This window comes from Schistocerca gregaria, chromosome 6 (assembly GCF_023897955.1).
Source record: "Schistocerca gregaria isolate iqSchGreg1 chromosome 6, iqSchGreg1.2, whole genome shotgun sequence".
NCBI classification, from domain to species: domain Eukaryota; kingdom Metazoa; phylum Arthropoda; class Insecta; order Orthoptera; family Acrididae; genus Schistocerca; species Schistocerca gregaria.
Genome location: NC_064925.1, coordinates 243,980,512 through 244,004,358, shown reverse-complemented (window position 1 = coordinate 244,004,358; position 23,847 = coordinate 243,980,512). Strand labels below are relative to the sequence as shown.

The window sequence follows — 23,847 nt, the reverse complement described above, 5'->3', positions numbered from 1 at the left end:
TTTGGCCAAAAGCTAGATTGTAACACTCTCTTTTCATTATGCATATCTGCAATTGAGTGTGTCATATTTATGGTGAGTTTGTTACTGATATTCCAAAGCGTAGTTTTCATTGTTTGATGAGCAACATTTTACTTGATATTTTTCCAGTTGTTGCAATTTTAATGGGTAGCAGTGTACTTTGATGTGTGTCTCCCCTTTTATCTGCACCACACACAGAGTTTTTATCTAATTATTCATTTGTTTCTTACTGTGAATGTTAACCAAATTGTTACGCAAAGTTTTGTGAATTTGATTAGAAGTATATTTCTAGGACAGTGCTGTGGTAATTTGTAGAAATAATATAGGAGTAAAGGAGACCACACTCCAAATAGCGGTAGCGTAAGTCTTCGGCTGGCACACATGAGAGAGAGAGAGAGAGAGAGAGAGAGAGAGAGAGAGAGAGAGAGAGAGAGAGAGAGAGAGAGAGAAAACTTGTTAGCTATGAGAATATATCCTTTGTCGAGCTGTTCCCCCACGCCCCCGCCCCCTCCCCCTCCTCTCTCCCTGTACATTGTGTGCAGCTGGCAGCACAAGCACAATGTAGGGGCACAAATGTGTGTGTGCCACTCAACAACTCAACATTTTTGCTATTCAGTGAGTGGCCTCCTTTATTCCTAAATTAATAACATTCTGCCAGAGCTTTCCTAATAATTTATACTGCTGTGATAGTTTTGGGAGTCATTCATTGTTCTTTCCTCTTACTGTAGATAGTCATGGCTGGAGCGTTCTATCCCAACTACTTTGTGCGCAGTGCCCAAGGGGGACAAGTAGATGAACGTGAAGCTGTTAAAGAGTTGGCTGGACACAATCCCTACAATTCAGTTTTTCTTCAAGGCATGCCCATGAATCAACCTGGCATTTTGTATGTACGAAGCATCAAAGAAGCACTGAAAACATGTGCAAAGGACATGAAGGTGTCTTTTGATGGGTCGACGTGAGTAAGATAATATTTCTGTGAATTCATCACTTTTAAAGAATTTTAATGAAGAGATTAATAACAAGAGTAAGGTTGTGTTTAGAACCGTATTATTTATGAATTCTTTTGTTTCACATAGAAGTCTAGTCATTTGTGTTTGTACCTTATGTGATGGGAAAGCTAAAAATTTAATTTATTTATTGACATAAAATGCAGTGATTGTGATAGTGGAGACAGTAAGGTGCTCCTATTGCCTCAGAGATGCGTTACAAGCAACAAATGACACTTAGCAGTACAAGACATAATCCAAGTTTTAGCTAAGGTATGTTATTCATCCCAACTTGAAAGAACTGTAGGACTCAGACATGTGCCATTCTTTTTTGCCTTGGAATGATTATGATATTCTGATGTGTAATAAGAAATGTTGACAAACTAGTCAAGAAGAGATCTGTTGTAAAGTTTGAGTAACATCCAGTGGCACTTGGTTACCTAGCAGGGTATCACTTGTGCAGATGGAAGAGAGTGTACAGTTTGTGAGACTCCAGTCACTCCTGTTTCATTTATGTTGCTGTTTCCTTTGTTTCACATTTATGACATTCTTCCCACTGGTCCTACTTCCTCATAGATATTTTTGGTATTTCCTTTCTGTACCTCTCTGTATGTGTGTCCACATCTCTCTGCATCTTTGTTTGCTGAGCAGTTTCCCTCTCCCATTTCACAAATTGTCTTCTCATAGTCATGTTCATTCCTTTCTACTTACTATCTGATCCAGTACACACTATTTGTATTCCAATCACTGTGACATTTTAATGTAACTATTTTGAGGCAATCAGTGAATGTACAAAATGTTTAGATGTAAATAACAAAAATAATGAAAAGTCTTCATGTAACAGTTATTAGTTACTGGGAAAGAAACAAAAGTAGCGCCATTACAAGTGTAATAATGTGTGGTCAAGATTGAGGCATGGCCGTATGTAACTGCAGCAACTGGAACTGTTTCAGTGAAAAATAATCAGTATTCGTAAAGTGCTGAACAATGCAGAGGTCAAATAATGAATGAAAGGCCACCAAGGAAGAAGCTTTATATCTTGAAACCTCTATTGTTCAAGAACAAGATGTAAAAACATCAGCCTGGCAGTGAGTGGCCATGTTATTAATAAAAAATGCAATTTGTAATGTAATCTTCTTTTAGGTCAACGTATTTGATCCAGTGTTGTTCTAATGAATAACTTCCATTCCTTAAATGTGTATGATGCCACTTTCCTTAAGTTGAAATTGTATTTTGAGAGTGCTAATTATTTACGGTTGATACAGCACGTCTTTTAGCAACATGTGCCAAATCATTTAAATGCAAATTGTTATAAATTGTTGGTTGATGCCTCAGTTCTGTTGACAATAGAAGAATATTATCTGTTTAATTAATTGATGACCTGTTATTCAGTTATAATTATAGTTTGGTTGAAGATCGTGTAATTTCTCAAGTGAGTTTGGGTTAATTCTACCACTGAGATTTATACGTCTGAAAAAAATCTGAAATGTGCTGTTATTTATTTCTATGTGTGTGTAATTTTCGCCACTTTCTACTATTAAATCACGTTCTCATTTTATTTTGCACATGGCTCTTACTGCTTTTATTAATATTCCTGCACGTGTCTAAAAACTTCACTCCATGTACAAGTATTAGTCTGAGGCTACTGATATCGACATGGTGTACCATTTTGAGCGTTGAATTTTACTATTTATGGTATCCGTGGATGGTTTCCTGTTCACTGTTTCATTCACTGATAACAGAGTTGCACAGGGGGTCTACTTTATAGAGTTCATTTGTGTGCATGTGGTTAGTATTAGGTACTGTGGCTTTCAGAGGATAATGCAGATCTTGAATTAATAGTAAATGGACAGTTAGTAAAAAAGCAACTACATGCTTATAACTATTCAGCCCATGGAGGAATCATTTGTGCAATGGCAAGTCCACATGTGAAGCTTTTTAGACTCGTATCAATTTGTATGTGTTGAAAACAAGACTTATTTATAATTGAAAACGAGACTTAATAATAACCTATTTCTACATCTATACTCTGCAAGCTATCATATGTACACTATATGATCAAAAGTAACCGGACACCCCCCAAAACATGCATTTTTCATATTAGGTGCATTGTGCTTCCACCTACTGCCATGTACTCCGTTTCAGCGACCTCAGTAGTCATTAGACATTGTGAGAGAGCAGAATGGGGCACTCACAGACATCGAATGTGGGCAGGTGATTGGGTGTCACTTGCATCATATGTCTGTACACAAGATTTCCACACTCCTAAACATCCCTAGGTCCACTGTTTCTGATGTGACAGTGAAGTGGAAACGTGAACGAACACATACAGCACGAAAGTGTACAGGCCGACCTTGCCTGTTGACTGACAGAGACACTGACAGTTGAAGAGGGTCGTAATGTGTAATAGGCAGACATCTATCCAGACCGTCACACAGGAATTCCAAACTGCATCAGGATCCACTGCAAGTACTATGACAGTTAGGTTGGAGGTGAGAAAACTTTGATTTTATGGTTGAGCGACTGCTGGTAAGCCACATATCACGTGGGTAAATGCCAAACGACGCCTCGCTTGGTGTAAGGAGCATAAACATGGGATGATTGAACAGTGGAAAAACATTGTGTGGAGTGACGAATCATGGTACACAATGTGGCGATCCGAAGGTAGGGTGTGGGTATGGCGAATAATGCCTGGTGAACGTCATCTGCCGAGCACATGTACTGCCAACAGTAAAATTCGGAGGCGGTGGTGTTATGGTGTGGTCATGTTTTTCATGGAGGGAGCTTGTACACCTTGTTGTTTTGCATGACACTATCACACCACAGGTGTAAATTTATGTTTTAAGCGCCTTCTTCCTTCCCATTGTTGGAGAGCAATTTGGGGATGGTGATTGCATCTTTCAACACGATTGAGCACCTGTTCATAATGCATGATCTGTGGTGGAGTGGTTACACGACAGTAACATCCCTGTAATGGACTGGCCTGCACAGAACACTGACCTGAATCCTATAGAACACCTTTGGGGTGTTTTCGGACGCATCATACCAGGCCTCACTGACTGACTGCAATACCTCTCGTCACCAAAGCACTCCTTGAAGAATGGTCTGCTATTCCCCAAGAAACCTTCCAGCACCTGATTGAACATATGCCTGCAAGAAAGGAAGCTGTCATCAAGGCTAAGGGTGGGCCAACACAATACTGAATTCCAGCATTACCGATGGAGGGCACCACAGACTTGTAAGTCGTTTTCAGCCAGGTGCCCAGATACTTTTGATCACATAGTGTATGTGGCAAAGGGTATACAGCTACCTGTGTTATACCTTCCCTTCCCTTGTACATTTGCTGTTTGTGGTGGGTGCGTGGGAAAAGAGACTGTTGCTATCACTCCCTAAGAATAAAAAATTCTGTAATTTTAGCATTGTTGTCATCACACGAGATGTATGTCAAATCGAACAGAAAGTTTCTATAGTCTCTTGGAAAGTGGACCCTCAGAATTTTGTGACTAAGGTGTTCCATAGTGCACAACAGATTTCATAGTGGCGCGCACTGCATTTTGTTGAGTGTATTTGACATGCTCATGCCGACTGAATGAACATTTGATGAACATTGCAGCTCCTCTTTAAATCTTTTCTCTATCTTCAGTTCATCTAACCCAATACAAGCCTGAGACAGACAAACCAACAAACAATACTCAGGAAATGGTCGAATAAGGACTTTGTGAGCAACCTCCTGCTGTTAAATTTTTCAAATCAAGGAATTAGTGATTGACAAACAAAGATTGACCATATTATTTACAGATGTGCTGGGATTGTTGTAAAAGTAAGGAAACTATTTAACATCAACTGATCATGGCTTCTGTCTATTTAAGTTATGACTAATAGTGGTACAGGGTACCCTCCACCACGCGCCATACAGTGGCCTGCAGAGTATGTTTGTGGATGTAGATGTTGGGAAGACCATCTCTGCAATGAAATAGTTGATAGTTGTCTGTGCGTGTATGGGTGGAAGGAAAGGCTGCTTACAAAAGGTTGTGTCAGTTATGTATCTAAGTGAAATTGTATTTCATATGTTCAGATTCTTTGGTACAATGCACAAAATGTCAAAAACTCCAACTGATTTGGCTAACAGTAATGAGCTATGAATGCCATTGGAAGCTTTACATTTTAGATAGTTTTCCATGAAGTAAAAAGTATTACCTATAATTGCCAGTCACATGTTGGCCTTCACGGAATGCAAACAATAAAATATAGCACATTAGAAATAAGTAAATGAATACTGCAAGAGATTACAGCAGCTTTATTTGGTTCCAGGAAGCTATAGTCAGAATTTTATTTAATAAATATGGGAAATTACATCAAATACAGACTTCAATATCATCTCTCAAATACTTGCATGTGACAATATAATGTGCATCAACATTCAGTTGCACGTATATTCACTCTCTAGCCTAAAGTTGACATATTATTATGTGATTCTGAGTGTATGAACTAAAATAACTTCTAGCAGTTTCTAAAAATAATTACATTTGCTGTTTCTTTATACTACACAGGAAAGTATATATTGAATTTGGACAAACTTTCAATGAACGGGATGACCGTAACTTGGATGCGACTATACCAGGAAAAGTTTCCATGGCCGTATACAGAGCAGTAAAACTTCGCCAATTAAAAATACCAGTTATACTTAACTTGATGCTGTAAGTACTGCTATTGTAGCTTATGATAACTGCAAATTTTTTAAATAGATCATGACTTTAATTTTGTCACGTTTATGTAATTGCCAGAGCCATTTTGCTTTATTGATTGTCTCAGCCACTGAGGAGGAGTGACATGAGACCTTTTTTTATGCAAGTAATACTTTATTCGGACCTTCTTCAATGTGGAGAAAGTGTATTATACCATTTTCAGATGTGTCACATGCCCTCTACACAAATAAAGATTTCATGGGCATTTCCCCATATTGTTAAAGCCCTTTATTGCTAAGTGGTGCTTCTGCCATTGAGCTCATGACAGGCTGTGGCCAATACTCTCTCCAGTATTCACTGTTTGAGGAAAACTCTTCTGTGTTCATTTCTTTCTTCTGTCTCATCCATTATTCTTCTGAATTACTGACTCTTAAAATATTGAAAAACTGGGCTAATATCAGTTTGTTTTAAATGTTCTGTAGGAGGAGGAAGAAAGAAAGAAAGAAACTGAATAGTATATATTCAGATTGTTGTCATTCTTTTTAGTTTACCAGCACTTCAGATGATGGATGTTTCAAATTTTAAATCCTTGGTGAGGTTCTGGGATGTTATTTGTGGAAAGACTGCCTCGCCTGTGTAATTTTAAATGTAGTGTCTGTAGGTGCTTGGCATTTTAAAAGTCTCCGTGGCAAGAACTGAGATTTCAGTTGAACCAGTATACCCACTTTTTCTAGTAAATTAATTATGTCATAATGTGAATATGGTTGCATAGTATACAGATCTCTTAGACACTCCCATATAAATAGTTTAAATGTTACCCACCATGCGGCCATTAGACTTTCCACCAGGGCTTACCAAAACCATCCTGTACCTAGTCTTTGTGCTGAGGCTGGTGAGCCATCATTTATTATGCAGCAGCCAGCTACACGTGGTTTGACATGCATGTAAAATAGTCTACACCAGAATCTGCACTATAGCAACAGATTCCATACAGTGTTTGTTCAGCAACAACTGTCTTTTCTGCATGAACAAAAAAATAAGTGAAGGAACTTGATGCAACTAACATTTGAGTTCTTAACCACAGATGAAGTAAATAACCGGCCTGGATGACTGTTAATCCAAGACTAAACTTGGTGATGGTAAGTGCAAGGTGATAAACACCCACCCATAACTCCTGGCAGGGGAATTCTGGTACTCATTGCTATGTCCTCTTACGGAATGTTGTATCCTATGTAACACAGTGTCGCTGTGAAACACAATGGAAGGAAGTGGCTAACAAGAAGTTGTAGTCAGTGAAGCCAACAATTTGACCATTGAACCCATCTTTCCAGCACCATAGCAGGGACAAAGTGGTCACCACTAGCCATTGAAGAAAATTTATTCTGTCCAACAAGAAGACCCAAATGAATACATATAAATTGGGGTAGCAATCACAGTGCATGTTTTAAATTCCAGTATATTATATGTTGACAAGATGAAAACTTTGGCCTGACTTTAATTTTAGATGATAATGAAATGCTTATAAGTAAATTGTTAAATTTTTCTGTGATACTAGAGCCTTTTCCCAGTTTGTGCAGAGATTTTAACTTGTGGCTGGTGTGTCTTATTAATTAATCAATCAGTCAACCATATGTACCTATATCTGCATCATTACTCTGCATTTCATAATTACATGCCTGACAGAGGGTTCACTGAACCACCTTCAGACTATTTCTGTACCGTTTCACTTTCCAACAGATTGCAGGAAAAATGAACACTTAAATCTTTCTGTACGAGTTCTGATTTTTCTTACTTTATTATGATGACCTTTACTTCTTCTGCAGGTTTTTGCATTTGGAGGAGATAGTTGATGATTGAAATTGCATAAAAAAACCTCACCAAAATGAAAAAGTCTTGGTTTTAATGATTTCCACCTCAATTTGCTTATCATATCCATGTTACAATCGTCCCTATTTCACGATATGCAAAACAAGCTGCACTTGTTTAGACTTTTTCAATGCCCTCCATCAATCTTATCTGGTAAGGATCCCACACTGCAAAGCAGTACTCTATCAGAGGATGGACGTAGTGTTGTCAGTCTCTTTAATAGACATGTTGTGTCTTCTAAATGTTCTATTAATAAAATGTAGTCTTTGATTTACCTTGTCCACAACATTATCTTTGTGATTGCTAAAATTTAAAATTTAAGTTTTTTGTAGTTGTAATTCCTAGGTATTTTGTTGAATTTTAATTTGTGTAATTTATTGTGTAACGAAAATTAAATGGATTTCTTTTTGTACTCATTTGGAGGACGTCACACTTTTTCTTATTCAGAGACAGCTGTCACTTTTTGCAACATGCAGATAATATGTCTAAGTCATTTTACAATTAGTTTTGATCTTCTGATGACTTAACTAGATAGTAAATGACAGTATCATCATAGGCACACAATTTCATTAGATGTTGCTTGTGAGGAACTTTGGCAAAAACCTTCAGGAAATTTAAAAATATGGGCTCAATTTGACATTCCTTGTCAGTAGATCTCATTACTTCATGCAAATAAAGATCTAGTTGTGTTTCACAAGAACGATATTTTCTGAATCCGTGGTGGCTATTTGTCAATGGTGGGACCTGTGCAATGTTCCAGTTTTTAGGTATGTATCTTTTGTTGAGTGAGCAGTTGTATATGACTGTTAAGTATGGAGGTATTGTATCTGCGTATTCGGAAAGAAACCAACTTTTTTCTGGACCGGAGACCTTGTTTTTATTCAGTGATCCAACCTGCTTTGATACATTGAGGATATCTATGTTTAAGTTATTCATATCGGTTGTTCTTGATTGAAATGCTGGAATCTTTACTTCATTTCCTTTGGTGAAGGAATCTGGAAAACTGTGTTTAATAACTCTGGTTTAGTGGCACTGTCATCAGTAACATTACTATTGGTTTCTCACAATGAAGGTAGTGATTGTGTCTTGTTGCTAGTGTACTTTACATAAAACCAGAATATCTTTGAGTTTCCTGCAAGATTTTGAGACAGAGTTTTGTTGTGGAAACTATTAACATGTTGAGGACTTGGCCGCTAGGGTGTAATTCATTTTGTTGCTACTGTGTATTTTCTGTTGTTCTGAATTTTATGTAGCAGGTTCTACTGCATAGAACTTAGATCAATTTACTACATTTGAAAGGTGGATCTTTTTTGTATGAAATGCTGCAAAGAAACACAGACTTACATCAGTGACAATTTTTCTATGTTAAAAGGAAAATGTGTTTATTTCAGAAAAACAACATAATTGTTTTCATCTTTAATTTCCTAAATGTAGAAAAGATTAGAATTTTTTGGTCTAAAAATAAAACTGCTTGAAAATTTTGTTTTCTGTACTGAAAATGTGGTTTAGTGTGAAAAATTTCAAATCATTCTCGAAAACTAAGTCCTCCATCACTTTCTTCTTAATATTATCTGATATCTCTCCTTGCCACTTAGCCAGATCTTGCCTCATGTTTTAGGTAGAATTTGATTCAACAAAGCCACCTTCGTTCAGCAGTACCTCTGCCAATTCAAGAATGAACTCAGCAAGATGTTTATTAGGAGGCCTCAACTTTTTGTATAAAAAATATGAATTTACAACCATTATCATGAAAAGATGAAAGGAAAAAAACTTTTCGACCACTTTATTTGTTTCCTCTCAGAAGGGTTGTAGCCTGATAGCTGGTTGCTGTGGTCCACATGAGCCTTGTTTGTATTGTAATAAAAACACAGTCTGCTTTCATCTTCTCTATGATTCATAACTTCATTCTGACATTGCTGTCATTTTGTGTTTGTTTATACTGTTCACTGAGTTTTACAGTGTTTCACTTGTGCCAAACTGAATGTGGCCTCAATTTACCTGTTGCATTTATCTTGTCAGTGGCTGTTCTGGGCATAGTGGTTTGTCAAGTGTATTACCACCTACAGTAATTATTAACAAAAAAGTAAGTGAAACTATCAGATACAGAAGAGTTCTGCTTAACTTGAATTTAAATTCCACACAATTCTTCAGAAACTGGAAGTTGTGGAACTGTGGGTCCTCACCAGTGGGTCCCCATCTGTCCACTGCCCAGTCAAAAGAGACAGATTGGTAGCTGGAGACAGCATCAACATAAGCAGCTTCATCTTGAGAGTTCGCTGACACTTCACCATCTGAAATGCCTTCTTCTTCTATAGTGTAAATTGTAAAAACTAGCTTTCTGGTGTACAGCAGACAATTTGTACACTTACAGAAAAAATGTGATGAAACAAATAGCTTCCATCACTGCTTTCAAAACTAGAAATTTGTTCATCAAGCTCAGAATTGCTATTGTTCAACAAAGACTCTTGCTTCATCATCACATGAGGCCATCTTGAAAACAGACACACAAAGCACGAAGCTGACAACATAGACAACAATCAAGACCCTTTGCTCAGTGTATGACCTTGTGAGGTGCTGTGCATAGCAACAAGATAAATTAGAATGCTGCAAAGCAAGTAAAATTCCTTTCCCACTGATATGAGTGACAGTTGCTACCTTTTTTTTTTCTTTTGGTAGTGCAAGCATCACAGAGTACCTTTATAGAGATGACAGATGTGAAACAAATATTGTGATATGTTTGCAGACCTGAGAAATGGCCAACATAGGTCCTAGGTCGGTCAGCTTTTTGGAGTAAATCTGTCCAGCATAGGAGCAATGTCACTTCTCTCCAATGTGTTAAAAGCATCTCATATTGAAGATCATGCTAAATTTTGAGCTTCTGTAAAACTTTGCCAATTTTGGTGAATTTTTCATAGCTTCAGTGCTTTTCCTTTCCCCCTCCATTGGGGAACATTCTTGTAATGTTTTTGGGAATATGTTCTGCATTTTCAACTGCATGACATCTGAGCAGTGTCTCCAGTGTTTTTTGTTCCTTTTTTTCTTTCTTCATTCCCCTTCTCCTATGCATCCTCCACTTTGGCATTTGAGGTTCCTCTTTTTATTTTCCCTCCCTGTGGACTCCTGAAGGTCGGCCGATTTGGCTGATGTGTTACAGCTGACTGGATAACATACAATTCACAGCCCTTGGTCGACAGGTAGGGTTTGCACATACCCTGTGGTACAGGCCAGGCCTAGGGAGGGGTGATTGCCTGAGTTGTTACCTTCCCAAATTTCCAGTTGTTCCCTTTTCAGGTATTCAGAAGGTGTGATCTGAGGCGTTTCCTGAGGTGTGAACAATCACCTAAGGTGGGTGCAGCCCCCAGTTGGAAGAAGCGTACCTCTCTGATCAGGATGACATTGCACTCCGTTGGGTGATAAAAATGGTAGCTGCATCCTTAGTGCGCACACACACTCTTTTTCCCATTTGATAGAGTAGTGCTTCCATCAAAGATCAAAGCAGGCTATGAGGCTATCACAGTCCGACCATATATCCCGAACCCAATGTGCTGCTACCAGAGTCATTGTTACAGCCACACTCGAATATCCTGTCGACACCTGGCCTAATATGTATAGATGCTCACAAGGGTGATTGTCCACTTCTTTCTCCCTACTGTATCAATTGCAATGGCTGCCATGCTGTCTCCTCCCAAGATCGTCCCATGTATTTCATTGAGCGATCCACCCAGGATATACACGTGAAGGAAATAGTGTCTTACCCTGTCACTTGCAAGTTTTTGGCTTGTCTGAAACCCTGGATTTTGCCATCTGATACTGTTCTTGCTACATCTTTCTCCACAAATGAGATGACCATGCAGACATGCGACCTCAAATTCAGCACCATGGTTGTAAAATCACCCAGTGTCATGGCAGCCTCCCGGTCCCCTCCTCCAGCTGTGCAACAAGCCACCAAACTTCTGCCTCACGGGGTGAAGTCACCTTCTACGCAACCGGCAGGCCAAAAAGGACAGAGGGAATACTCCCACGGAGACTTTTTACGTCTCTGCAAATAACAATCATCTGAATTGTCATCTGCCACATGCAAAGGCTGCAAGAAATCAAGCAAAGGCAAATGATCCTCTCTTTCGGAGATCCTCTTCAATGGCGTCGCCACTTGATACCATCACCCAGCCTACCTCTGTGATGCCGGTGCGGTGCGCAGTGCCAACCTCAATGAGGTGACACCCCTTAATTTTTTCCTTTCTTCTTTTCCTCGTTATGACTCTACTCCACTGGAACGTTGCCAGCCTTAGGTCCAATGAATAGTAATTATGGCTGTTCTTGAAATTTCAGCATCCACTTGTTCTCTGCCTCCAGGAAACAAAATTGCATCCTCATGACCACTTTGACCTTCCCTCTGAAGACGGCACTCCACTTATGGGGGAGTCATGCTGCCCATCCAGGATGACATTCATAGTCAAACCATCTCCCTGACCACCTGGCTTCAAGCTGTTGCAGTCTGCGTTTTCCTTCCTCATTTGACTTTTTCCCGTTGTACTGTTTACATCACGCCAACATTAGGTGTTACCAGGGCAGACTTCCTCCAGCTTATTGGGTAACCCCCTCACCCCTCTCTGCTGCTTGGTGGCTTAAATGGCATCACCCCCTTTGGGGTCCTCCCAGAACCTATTTGAGAAGTGCTCTCTTTGCTGACTGTCTCAGTCAAGTTAACCTCATTTGCCTTAACACAGGAGTACCCACTTTCCTTTTAGACTCCACATACCTATTCCCATTTGGACCTCTCCTCCTACACTGCCCAGCTTGCCTGTCATCTTGAGTGGTCTGTTCTCTCTGACACATACTTGAGCAATTGTTTCCTGTGTGATATCTATTTGCTGCCTCCTATCCCACATATGTGCAAAACCAAATGGCAGTTTTTTAAGGCTGACCAGAGGCCTTATTCCTCCACGACGACCTTCTATGAAGACTATTTCCCCAGTTTTGATGACCAGGTAGAATACGTTACGAACTTTATCACTGCAGAACATTCCATTCCTCGCACTTCATCTTTACCACAATGTGTCCTGGTCCCTTGGTGGACTGAGGTGTGCCATGACACAATTCGCGCGCATAGACTTAATCTCCGCCTTTTTAACGATCATCCTACAATGGCAAACTGCATTCGTTACAAACAGTTACATGAGCAGTGTCTTCACATTCTTCAGGATAGCAAAAATGCTAGCTGAATTTCATGAAGTAGTGCTTATAAAAGTTCCACTCTCTCTTCCGTCGTGTGGACCAACCTGTGAATGCTCTCTGAGACTGAGGTCCATTGCCCAATTTCCGGCCTGACCGAAGCATATGATAGCATAGTGGACCCTATTGCTATCTCCAATGCCTTGGGCCTCTTGTTTGCGTAGATTTCAAGCTCCATCCACTATAACTCTGTCTTCCTCCATTGAAGAAAGTGGAGGTGGCTCAGGTGATACCCTTCTTTTCTCAGAACCGTGAATGCTACAATGCCACATTTACTATGAGGGATCTAGATCTTGCTCTCAATTCATCCTGATCCTTCGCCCCAGGACCACACGATGTTCACATTCAGATGTTGCAGAACCTTTCTCTAGTGGACAAGCACTTTCTACTTCATATATACAATTGCATCTGGGGAGAGGGCACATTTCCCAGACGCAGGCACAAAGTCACTGTCATACCCATACCTAAGTCCAGTAAGGACAAACACCTTCCTTCTAGCTGCTGCCCCATTTCTCTCACCAGCTGTGTATACAAGGTGATGGAATAAATGATTCATGCAGATAGACAGTGCGCTAAACAGAAGGGGCTGCTCTCTAAATGCCAAAACCTAATCTTCACCAATGATGTAGAGCATATATTATTACCACCAGCTTTCAAACGGCGTAACCCATGTTTTGAATGGTTTTCTGTGGAAATATAAAATGTGGCCATGTTTTTCAATTTGGAGAAAGCATACAACACCTGTTGGAGGACTTGTATCCTTTGTACTATCTACACATGGGGCTTCCGAGGCCACATGCCCTGTTTCCTTCAGAAATTTTTAAAAGATCCAGTTTTCAAGGTACATGTGAATTCTGCCTTGTTGGAAATGTTTATCCAAGAAACCTATATGCCTCAGGGTTCTGTCCTGATTGTCATCCTCTTTGCTATTATCATTAATCCTATTATGGGCTTTCTGCTGCTGGGCATCTCCAGCTGCCTTTTTGTTGACAATTTTGCCATCTATTGGTTCTCCGCGGTCTTGTCTCCTTGAGCAGGGTCTTCAGCAATATCTTGATGGTCTTTACTCTTGGAGCATTGACAATGGCTTTCGCTTTTCCGCTGACAAAACTATTTCTATGAATTTCTGGTGGTGTAATTGGTTTCTTCCATTGTCTTTACATTTTGGGCCTGTTGCTCATCCGTTGTTTGAAACTATGAAATTGCTGGGGCTCATGTTCGGTAGGAAACCTTCTTGGTCCTCCCACGTGTCTTAGCTGGCTACATGCTGTACATGATCCCTCAGTGTCCTACGTTTCCTAAGCAGTACTACTCGTGAAGTGGATTGAACCACCATTCTCCATTTGGACCAGAGCCTCGTCCGTTCAAAACTAAAGTATGGGTGTTCCTTTTATGGAGCTGCACGTCTGACCATCTTATGCCGTCTCAATAAAATTCACCATCGTGGCACCTGTTTGGCCACTGGCGTCTTTTTCACTAGATTTTCTCCTAAGCAGTCGTTCTTCTGCGATGCCTAGCCATCTGTCATATGCCTCCTTCTTTGATGACTCCTTTGATCACCAGTATGTGGTGCATCCCTCTTCTCTGTTACCTCGTGGAATTCATTTTCGGCTATAGCTCCAGCAGCTTAACTTCACGCTTCTTGCCTCTTTCCCATTGGGTTGAACCCTTCACCATGTTGGCTACGTGCCAGTGGCCTGTTTTCACCTGGGACTTAATTTGCTCCCTAAGGACTCTACTTGAGACTCACTCTATCTACACTGGTGGCTCTTGGGCTGACCATGGTGTCTGGTGTGCCTTTGTCATTGGCACCTACAATTTTTGATGTTGGTTTCAGTAACACTACCCAGTATTTACAGTGAAGCTCTTCACCCTGTATCAAGCCACACAGTACATCTGGCGAAACAGGCTTTTCAAGTGTGCAATCTGCTCCAACTCTCTCAGTGCCTCTGTGAGCTGTACACCACCCATCCTTATTTCAACAGATCCAGGAAAGCTTTCACTTGCTCACTTTTGATGGAGCCACTGTGATGTGTGTGGGTCTCTGGTCACGTTGGTCTGATGAAAAATGAGGCTGCTGTCACTTCTGCCAAGGCTGAAGTTCTTGTACCTCGGCCCAATAGTTCATCCACTCCCTCAGCAGGTAGTGTCACTTTGGCATCACTGCTGGTCTTTCCTTCATGGGAACAAGCTCCGGGGAATTAAACCTCTACCAGCAGCTTGGCCAACGTCCTCTCTGCACTCTTGTCATTAGGAGATCATTTAGCTAGGTTGCATATTGGACACTGTCTTTTTAACCATCGCCATTTGTTATGTGGTGGTCCCCCACCACTTTGTGGTCATTTTCCTAAACCTTTAATAGTACGCTATTTCCTGACAAAATCCACTTTTTTTTTTCTCATTTATGTTTGTTTATGTTTTCCGTGTGATTGATCGGCCATCTTAGCGAATGATACACAGGCTGTTGACCGCAGTTTACTTTTTATCCTTTGCAGCAATATGCCAAAGGACATTTAATCTTTAGTTCAGGACCTCTGTTCTCCCTATGCTTACTTTATGGACCTTTCTCAAAGTCCCTGTTTTTAGCTGTCTTTCCTTCTGTCAGTTGGGCTTCATGGCTAGTTGCTTTTCTCCGTTTTCATCTTTGTGTTCTGTAGCTGTGACATGGGTGCGTACGACCCTAGTTGTTTTTGCGCACTAAAACAAAAAAACAATAATTGGCAATTTTGTAATCTTTTAACTTTGGCTTGCTTGCTGATTAATGCTTAAAATCAAATGCATCCACTCATTTATTATGCTGTTTGAATGTGAGAAGTAACGTATTCTGATTAGTTATCATAGTTTTTAAATTCAGAGCATCTCACAAATAAGTCACATATTGTATTTACATATGGAGAAAAAATAAAATCTTAAGTGTGTTAAACATGGAAGGATTTATAATCTGATAAAAGCTACTCACCTGCAGTAAGTTATAAGAGCTTTTGATACATTGTTTGAAGCTTAAAAATTTCATGTACACTAGTTTATGACTTTGCTTGTGTAGACCTCATCTGGCTGCTGAAAGGGTGAAGAAGTTGGGGTTGTCATCAAAGGGTGCTATGCTGTCTTTAGAGACGAGAGGCACAGAACGAAAAAGTGAGCAACTCCTCCCATCAATTTCGACAAGTTCCATGGAAATTGCAATTACGCATGTGAGTATGGAAACAAGTGTTATGTTAGTTTAATACTGCAAACTGTATTGAGTAAAAATTGGAAACGTATTTTCAAAATTGTTGCAAAATGTTTCATGCACTGCCAAAAGGAGTTTGATTAAAACACATTATATAAACATAAATAACAATCTTACTGTGAGTTTTGCTTGTCCTATGTAGAACTTGTAAAATGCTCATTGCTTTCTCTGGGTTGAATAACTTTAATACATGAATAGAATTATGTCATGTCCCAAGAAAGAATTCTTTTGAGTTAATAATGTATGGTGGACATTTCTCATAGATACTAAAAATAAATAATAAATCAAACATTAATTTATCTTATAAAGTTATCTGTGATATGCTTTGTTGTGATCAATGTATTGTACTAAAAAATTCCTTCTGGATTGGAGGGATCTATCAGCCAGGTATTGAATGAGTAAGTGGATTAAAGCTCAGTTGTCTTCTAACCAAACACCAAGTTGAGGAAAGTCTTATTGTAAATGATAATAAACTTGCCTTCCTCTGACCTTTGAAATCGTTTAACCTGCCAGTTATAAGGGTATCTACAGTATAATGTGGACTCAGAACTGTGGTACATCTTCGAGCTTAACATGTTAACAGATCATTGACAGCAGTGATTTTCATCTGAAAATAGCAAAAATCACATATACACAAAATATGCATTGCATAATGTGACTCACGTTATGGGGATGAATGCTGGCACAATCCCTATGTGAAAAGTGATAGGTTTGAAAATAGTGGTAATTGTGTGGTGATGGTCATACTGTTTGCACATGATGATGGTGATGAGTGTCCCATGAATCACAGACCTTGCTGAGTGGGAGTGGCTCCCATGCTTCAGTGATACAGGTAGCTGGGCCATAGGTGCAATTGCAATGGAGTGATGTCTGAAGGAGAGGTCAGACAAACATGAGCCCCCTGAGGAAGGGAGGAACGTTGTCAGTAGTTGCAAGGGCGACATTCTTGATGACTGATTGATCTGGCCTTACTGTTCTGGTACTGTGAACAGCTGAAAGCAAGCCAAACTACACTCAATATTTTCCCCAAGGGCATGCAGCTCTGCTTTCAGATTAATATGATGATGATGTCATTTGTAGCATGACAAATTAGAGCCCATAACTGGGGAGATAGGTTAGTGAATTTAAAAAGGGAAATGGATAGGTTGAAGTCAAGCATAGTGGAAACTAGTGAAGTTCGGTGGTAGGATGAACAGGATTTCTAGTCAGGTAAGTACAAGGTTATCAACAAATAATCAAATAGGCTTAATGAAGGAGTAAGTATAATTATGAATAAGAAAATAAGACTGTGGTTAAATTATTATGAGCAGTGCAGTGAGTGTATTATCATATCCCAGATAGGCACGAAGCCAACACCCACCACAATGGTATGAATGATGAACAGAGTGAAAGAATTTATGGCGAGATGAAAGAAATTACTCAGACAGTTAAGGGAGACGAAAATTTAGATGTGATGGGGGATTGGAATTCAACATTAGGAAAAGGAAGAGAAAGAAAAATAGTGGGAGAAAATGGCCAGGGAAAAAGGAATGAGAGAGAATCCCACATGGTAGAATTTTGCACATAAAATAATTTAATCATCGCTAACATATGGTTTAAGAATTGCAAAAGAAAGTTGTATACATGCAAGAGACCTGGAGTCACTGAAGGTTTCAGATTGAATATACAGGGCTGCTATAAATGATTCATTTGTTTCCAGTGTTGTATATTTTCCATGGTATTACCAAGTTCAGATGTGATTGATACATGAATATAACTGTAAAATCACTCAGTTTGCATTGTTCCCTTCATTAATGGTGCAGTGCCTTGACAAAATGGTGACAAAGCAAGAAAAGAGTTTTTGTGTGTTGGTATATGCAAGATGTTTATTTGTTGTTTTTCATCTATCTGGAAAGGTTAATTTCCAAAAAGTGGGAGTTTAGGGCACTGAAAATTGTCATAAAATTTTGACACATTAGTAAGATTCACTAGACATCAATGTTTTTTGCAGTGTCACAGACAAATTAGTATGGGCCATTTTTCTTTCGCCATAAGACTCTTGACAGGTACCACTTAACCTTGATATAGCTCCTAAGCTATCACAGGAGATAATGTATTTTATCGATGAAATAATGTATTTTATCGATGAAAGAAAAAATGTAAAAATGCGCTAATTGAAACAGGTGAAAGAGAATACAGTCCTCTAAAAATGATATTGACAAAATGTGCAGAATGGTTGAGAAGGAATAGCTAGAGGACAGAAGCAATACACATATATAACTAGGGAAAGTATAGATACCCACTTACAGAAATCTAAAGAGACATTTGGAGGAAAGAGGAGCAGCCTTAGGGATTTAAAGAGCTTGGGGGAAATCCAGTACTATGAAAATAAGGGAAAGTTGAAATGAGAAATGGGTATGTAGAGATTCTTTACAAGGGTAATGCACTGGATGGGAGTGTTATAGAATGGGAAGAGGAAGTAGAAGAAGAGACGGGAGATATATCTGCGATAAGAATTTGACAGAGCAGTGAAAGACCTAAGTCAAAACAAGGTTGATACACTAGATGACATCCCCTCGGAATTATTGATCTGTGTGGGAGAGCCAGCCTTGGTGAAACTATTGCGCCCAGTGTACAAGATGTGTGTCACAAACAAAATATTCTTGGACTTCAAGAAGCATGTAATAATTCCAAATCCAAGAAAAGAAGCTTCTGATAGGTGTGAATATTACCTAACTATCGATTAAATAAGTCATGGCTGCAAAGTACTGCCACAAATTACTTGCAAACAAATGGAAGAGCTAGTAAGTGCCAAAATGCTAATCATATGACTTACTTTGGAAGGTACGTTAAATAAACTCAAACTACATTTGTAGTAGTTGTAAACTGGAGAAAGCTTTTGACAATGTAGAATGGAGTACACTCTTTGAAGTTCTAAAAGTAGCAATGGTAAAATACAGGGTCTGGAAGGTTATTTATAACTTGCACAGAAACATGAACACAGTAATAAAAGTCGAAGGGAATGAAAGGGAAGGGAGTGAAAAAGGGTTGTGGCCTATTATTGACTTTGTTCAATCTATACATTGAGGAAGCAGTAAAGGAAACCAAAGACAAATTTGGAGAATTAATTAAAATTCATAGAGAGAAAATAAAAACTTTGAGCTTTCCCAATGATACCGTATTTATGTCAGAGCCAGCAAAGAACTTAAAAGAACAAATGAGCAGAACGGACAGTGTGTTGAAAGGAGGATATAAGGTAAACAACAACAAAAGAAAAACAAGAGTTACAGAATGTAGTCAGATTACGCAGGCTGTGCTAAAGAAATTAGATTAGGAAATGAGGCACTAACAGTAGTAAATTAGTACCTGGGCTGCAAAATAATTGATTTTTGTATCCTGGAGCAAATTTGGAGACAACAGAGGTGTAGAGGGGGTGGGGGCTTTAGCTGGAATTTAAAAAAAAAAAATCTGTCTTTTGTCAAAGCATGTCTACTGCAGTTTCTCCTCTTGTTAGTAATGATTTATCCTCATATAGTTAGTTTGGTCAGCCCTGCAACAAGTGGTGGGGGACACAATGATTCACTTTAAGGCTGTGTGTTGTATGAACTGAGATCAGTATCTACTTGTGATTGCCCATTCCTATAGACATCTTTGCACCTGCTATATGGATGTTGGAAGCAGAGCATGTCAAGGATGTTTAAAGGGTTTCACTGGTAACCTGTCATCTAAAGATGAAACTGATTAACAATTGCATCTAATTGATTTTTGCCCAAAATACATGCTTGTGGCAATGCTAAAATTGATATGATAGTTTTGAAAATATTCATGTTTTATCCCTCTGTGAAGTAAGTCAACTGTGAATTACTATTTTTGATTTCTTGCCTTGAATTGAAATTTAATATGTAATTCTGTGTACTTTATCATTGTTGATGTGATTACCACATCTTATGTCCTTGGTTTTATTTTAAGGTGATTGATCCTGGTCATTTCTGGGGAAGAAAGGCTGATGAATACACTACACAAAGAGAAGTTTTATTGCTCACAGAACTGAACAACCAAATGCTACCATGTCTATCAGAACGACCAAAAATCGGGGCAGTTTATGTTGCACCTTACAGTGACAATCCAAATGCACGTAAGCTGTATTATAGAGCACGAGTTAATGCAATCAATCCAAGAAAAGGAAAGGAACATTTAGTAGAGGTATGAATAGTTTATCATTTGTATCTTTAGTTGTTACTGGCTGTGTGTGTAGTAGATTTCATTAGTGGAGAAGCCGAGTCATAGATAAGTGCAATGGAAAGACTGCTATACATATTAGTTTTCAGGCAGAAAGCCTTCTTCTGAAGTAGAAAACACACACATTCTCACGAGCAAAACTCACGCACACATGACCACTAGCTCTTGCTGCAGTGGCCGGACTGAACTGTAACTGTGCCTGATGGAAGAGCAATAATCCAGTGTGGGTGATGATGATAGGTGGGAGGAAGGGGTAGGGTGCGCTGGGTGGAAGGTTTAGTGCTGCTTCCTCTATAGTGTCCCCCGACCTGTTGTATGAATGGATCTCCTATGTGATATGAAGGATCACACAGACCCCAATGTTCATTGCCACAGGTTTCATTCTTTTTCTGGTGTGTACCAATGGCTCTAAGAATGATGAGAAAGTTGCCTATCTTTATTGACAAACTTTTTCAAACAATATTGTCTTCCCATTGTATGCATTATGTGTATGGAAGAATTAGTTCCAACACAAAGAGCTTTCACACATGTAAACCTCGACTTTTCCAGAATTATTTTCCTGTGCAGCGATTCCCTCAATAGCTTAAAGGCAGTTTATGATTGCTCTAAGATTTGTCCATTAATCTCCATCAGTCACAAACTTTTATATGACATCCACAACATAGGAGCTTCCATAGTATCCCTCTGGATTCCAAGTCATATAAGCATCCCAGGCAATGATCACACTGAATTATTAGCTGGGGGACATTCTGCAATGGACCTATTGGTAAGACAAATCCCAGTTGCTGATTTACAGGCACATCTCTCATAAAAGTGGTAAGAAGAGTGGATGATCGTTCTAAATGGTAAAAGCATCCACCAAAAAATGGAGAACATGACTTTGCCTCTCTTGAAGAAAACATTTAGTCTTATTTTGCATCCATATTGACCATACTTGTTTCACACACAGCTGCATACTACATACTACGTTGAGACGACTGTCCCTAGTGCATCTGCAGAATGGCTGCAGCTATTCAGACTCGTTCTACCTATGGTGTAGATTACATCTTGACAGGTCCCTACCACAGGTGTTACCTGATGATGCTATGAAAGTAGCCCACATTTTAATGTTCCTAGGGGAAAATGGATATTATCATATGGTTAATAGCTAAAGCGTGTGGTGGAACGGGTTTGCATCCAACCGCAGGTTTTGCGTCACAGGTCTCCTCACCCATCTCCAGCCATTCTTATACATAAATTCTAAATCTCAAGTCCCTATACTTGAAATCAGTCGGTGTGTTATTCTTCCTCATCACCCACAATGTATTGTATGACTTCTGCCCTCCATACAAAATCATCTTCTGGGAGGGATATTCTGAAGTACATCATTAACCATAGTTCATGTCCAGGGGTGTGGCTTTAACTGTGCGCTTCCTCCCATTGCTCTACCTTCACCAGTGCATGTTCTACATCTACCTGTACCGATACTCCGACACTCTCAATTCACAGTTTTCCACAAGTAATTTGTGACACATTCACAGCTCTTCACCTACCTCTGTCCTGTATTGCTGTCAAAACTTTACTCTTGGGCCATTAACTATGAGGATAAAGGAACTAATAAAAAAAAATCCTCCACTGACATGAGTGGTGTAACAAGGCCATTCTGAAGAGCCTGGAACATTGTGTAGGGAAAAGTCAGAGCTTTACAGAATCTCAATACAGAAGATATGACCCAAAAGAACACACCTGTTCAGAATGCTGAACATCAACACATCTCTGAAAACAGCAACATTCAAGCAGCTGATAAATCTTTTGGAAGAGAAAAACATCCGCATGTTAGTGTTAATATCTTAATAAAAAAAATACCCTCAACAGCACCAGAAGTAAGTATATTAAAAGATGTGAAAATGTGTGAGCCTTCAGAGTCAGTGACTCCTGCTTGGGGCAAAATGATTCAAGGGAAAGGAAGAGGGATGAAGGAAAAGTATTGATGGAATTTAGGAAAAGTATTGATGGAATTTAGGAAATGGGAAGAGTTACAAGAGACTTAAATAGCTGAGAACTTAAAGGTGGAAGATAGAATAATAAGCAACACAGAGATTACTGAAAAACGACATGAAAGAATCAACAAGAATTGAAAGCTAAGTGCATATAATATACCATAGTCAATGGAGGGCCTAGGGGAAAATACAGAGGTCAGAAAATAAACAATGAAAATACAAAACAAATAATAAAAGAGAGTGAAGTCAAGGAAAAGTTACTGCAAAGAAACACAACTTTAGCCCATGTGGGTAACAAGAACCAAGCACATATTGTAAAACCAGTTCCCACTTGCGAAGTTTTGGGAAAGTGGTGTCAGGATCCACAGCTTGTTGTCTTGTTGTCAGCGTCACTGCCCTTAGATCATGGGGTGTCATGTTCATTTCCTGACTGCGTCAAGGATTTTTATTTGCCTGGGAACGGGGTGTTTGTGTTATCCTCATTATTTCATCTCAACTTTATCAACATGAAAGTCACTAGAGTGGCATCAGATAGAAAGACTTGCAGCAGGCACCTGAACAACCCCAGATGGGGTCTTTGGCCAATGATGCTACCAATGATGCTATAAAATCATTTTATTTTCAGTGCTATCAGGCAGGAGAATACAGGTGGCTTTTGTGGTGAAACAGGCACCAAGGTCTTGACTGTCATGTTGTAGAGCATCCTCTGCAACAGGACATTGTGTGTCATCAGTATGCTAATTCCTTTTTACTGATAACTTAGTGGTAGTAATACCCAAGTAGAAGGCCATATGGTTGTTACAAAAGTCTAGTAGTCAAAAAATGCATGCAATTCAGCAGAGGGACCTGAGAAAGAATGGTGAAGCAACATTGCATGTTAGGAATTCTTGGATAGCTTGTAAGGGTTGATTTGGAAGAGGTGGTGGTGGTGGTGGTGGTGGTGGTGGTGGTGGTGGTGGTGGAAGTTGTCATCGTGGGGGGGACGGGGAAGGATCAGATTGCAGTCATGGTTTGAACTGTTCAAGGCAGTGTTTACAGAAGGTAAGATATCTTTTTGAAATGAGGCCTGGCCTGTCGTTGCTGTTAGTTGTTGACTTGCATGGTATCATCCATAAAGCCAACTATAAACTACAATAGTAGGCCAGAATTCACCTACAAAAGCTATCCTACTTTCTCCTACACTAGCTTAACAATTGTGTTTTTATCTCTGTCCCACTCCAGCTCCCCAAACAGCCACATCATCAACCACCATTCCTCTCCTGTAACTGAGCTTTGGCTACCTCATCAATATCCTCCAGTCTACACCACCACCTCCCGCAGCAATAGCAACTCATGATCACAACCACCACCATTCTTTCTCAGGTCCCTACAATAAAACCCTAAACTGTCGTCTGCAGAATTCCAGGCACTTTGTTCCCTGAAAATTGGTGACTCCATCATTATTCTTCCGGTGGTCAAGAGTGGGAGTGAGTGAGTAAGGGTCTACACGAGCTTTCTGATACTTCTGCATGCACCATCTGCCATCAAGATCTGGCCACTGTGATACAAACTGACCTACAGTGCATCCTTAGTACCCCAGGCCCCCCACAAGGACTAACGGATCAGTCAGTAGAACTTCGTACCCCAACCAAACC

The 23,847-nt window shown here is 39.6% G+C and overlaps 1 protein-coding gene across 3 annotated transcripts in view; it reads left to right on the top strand.

Moving 5' to 3' along the window:
- The window catches only part of LOC126278125 (probable ATP-dependent RNA helicase spindle-E), a 224,970-nt gene that overhangs the window by 102,911 nt on the left and 98,212 nt on the right, over positions 1 to 23,847 (top strand). For all 3 annotated transcript variants that reach the window (XM_049978013.1, XM_049978012.1, XM_049978011.1), the window contains 4 exons: positions 747 to 973; positions 5,555 to 5,701; positions 15,831 to 15,978; positions 19,965 to 20,198. In XM_049978013.1, the coding sequence (XP_049833970.1) occupies positions 747 to 973; positions 5,555 to 5,701; positions 15,831 to 15,978; positions 19,965 to 20,198 (756 nt within the window). The remainder of the gene's footprint in view (positions 1 to 746; positions 974 to 5,554; positions 5,702 to 15,830; positions 15,979 to 19,964; positions 20,199 to 23,847) is intronic.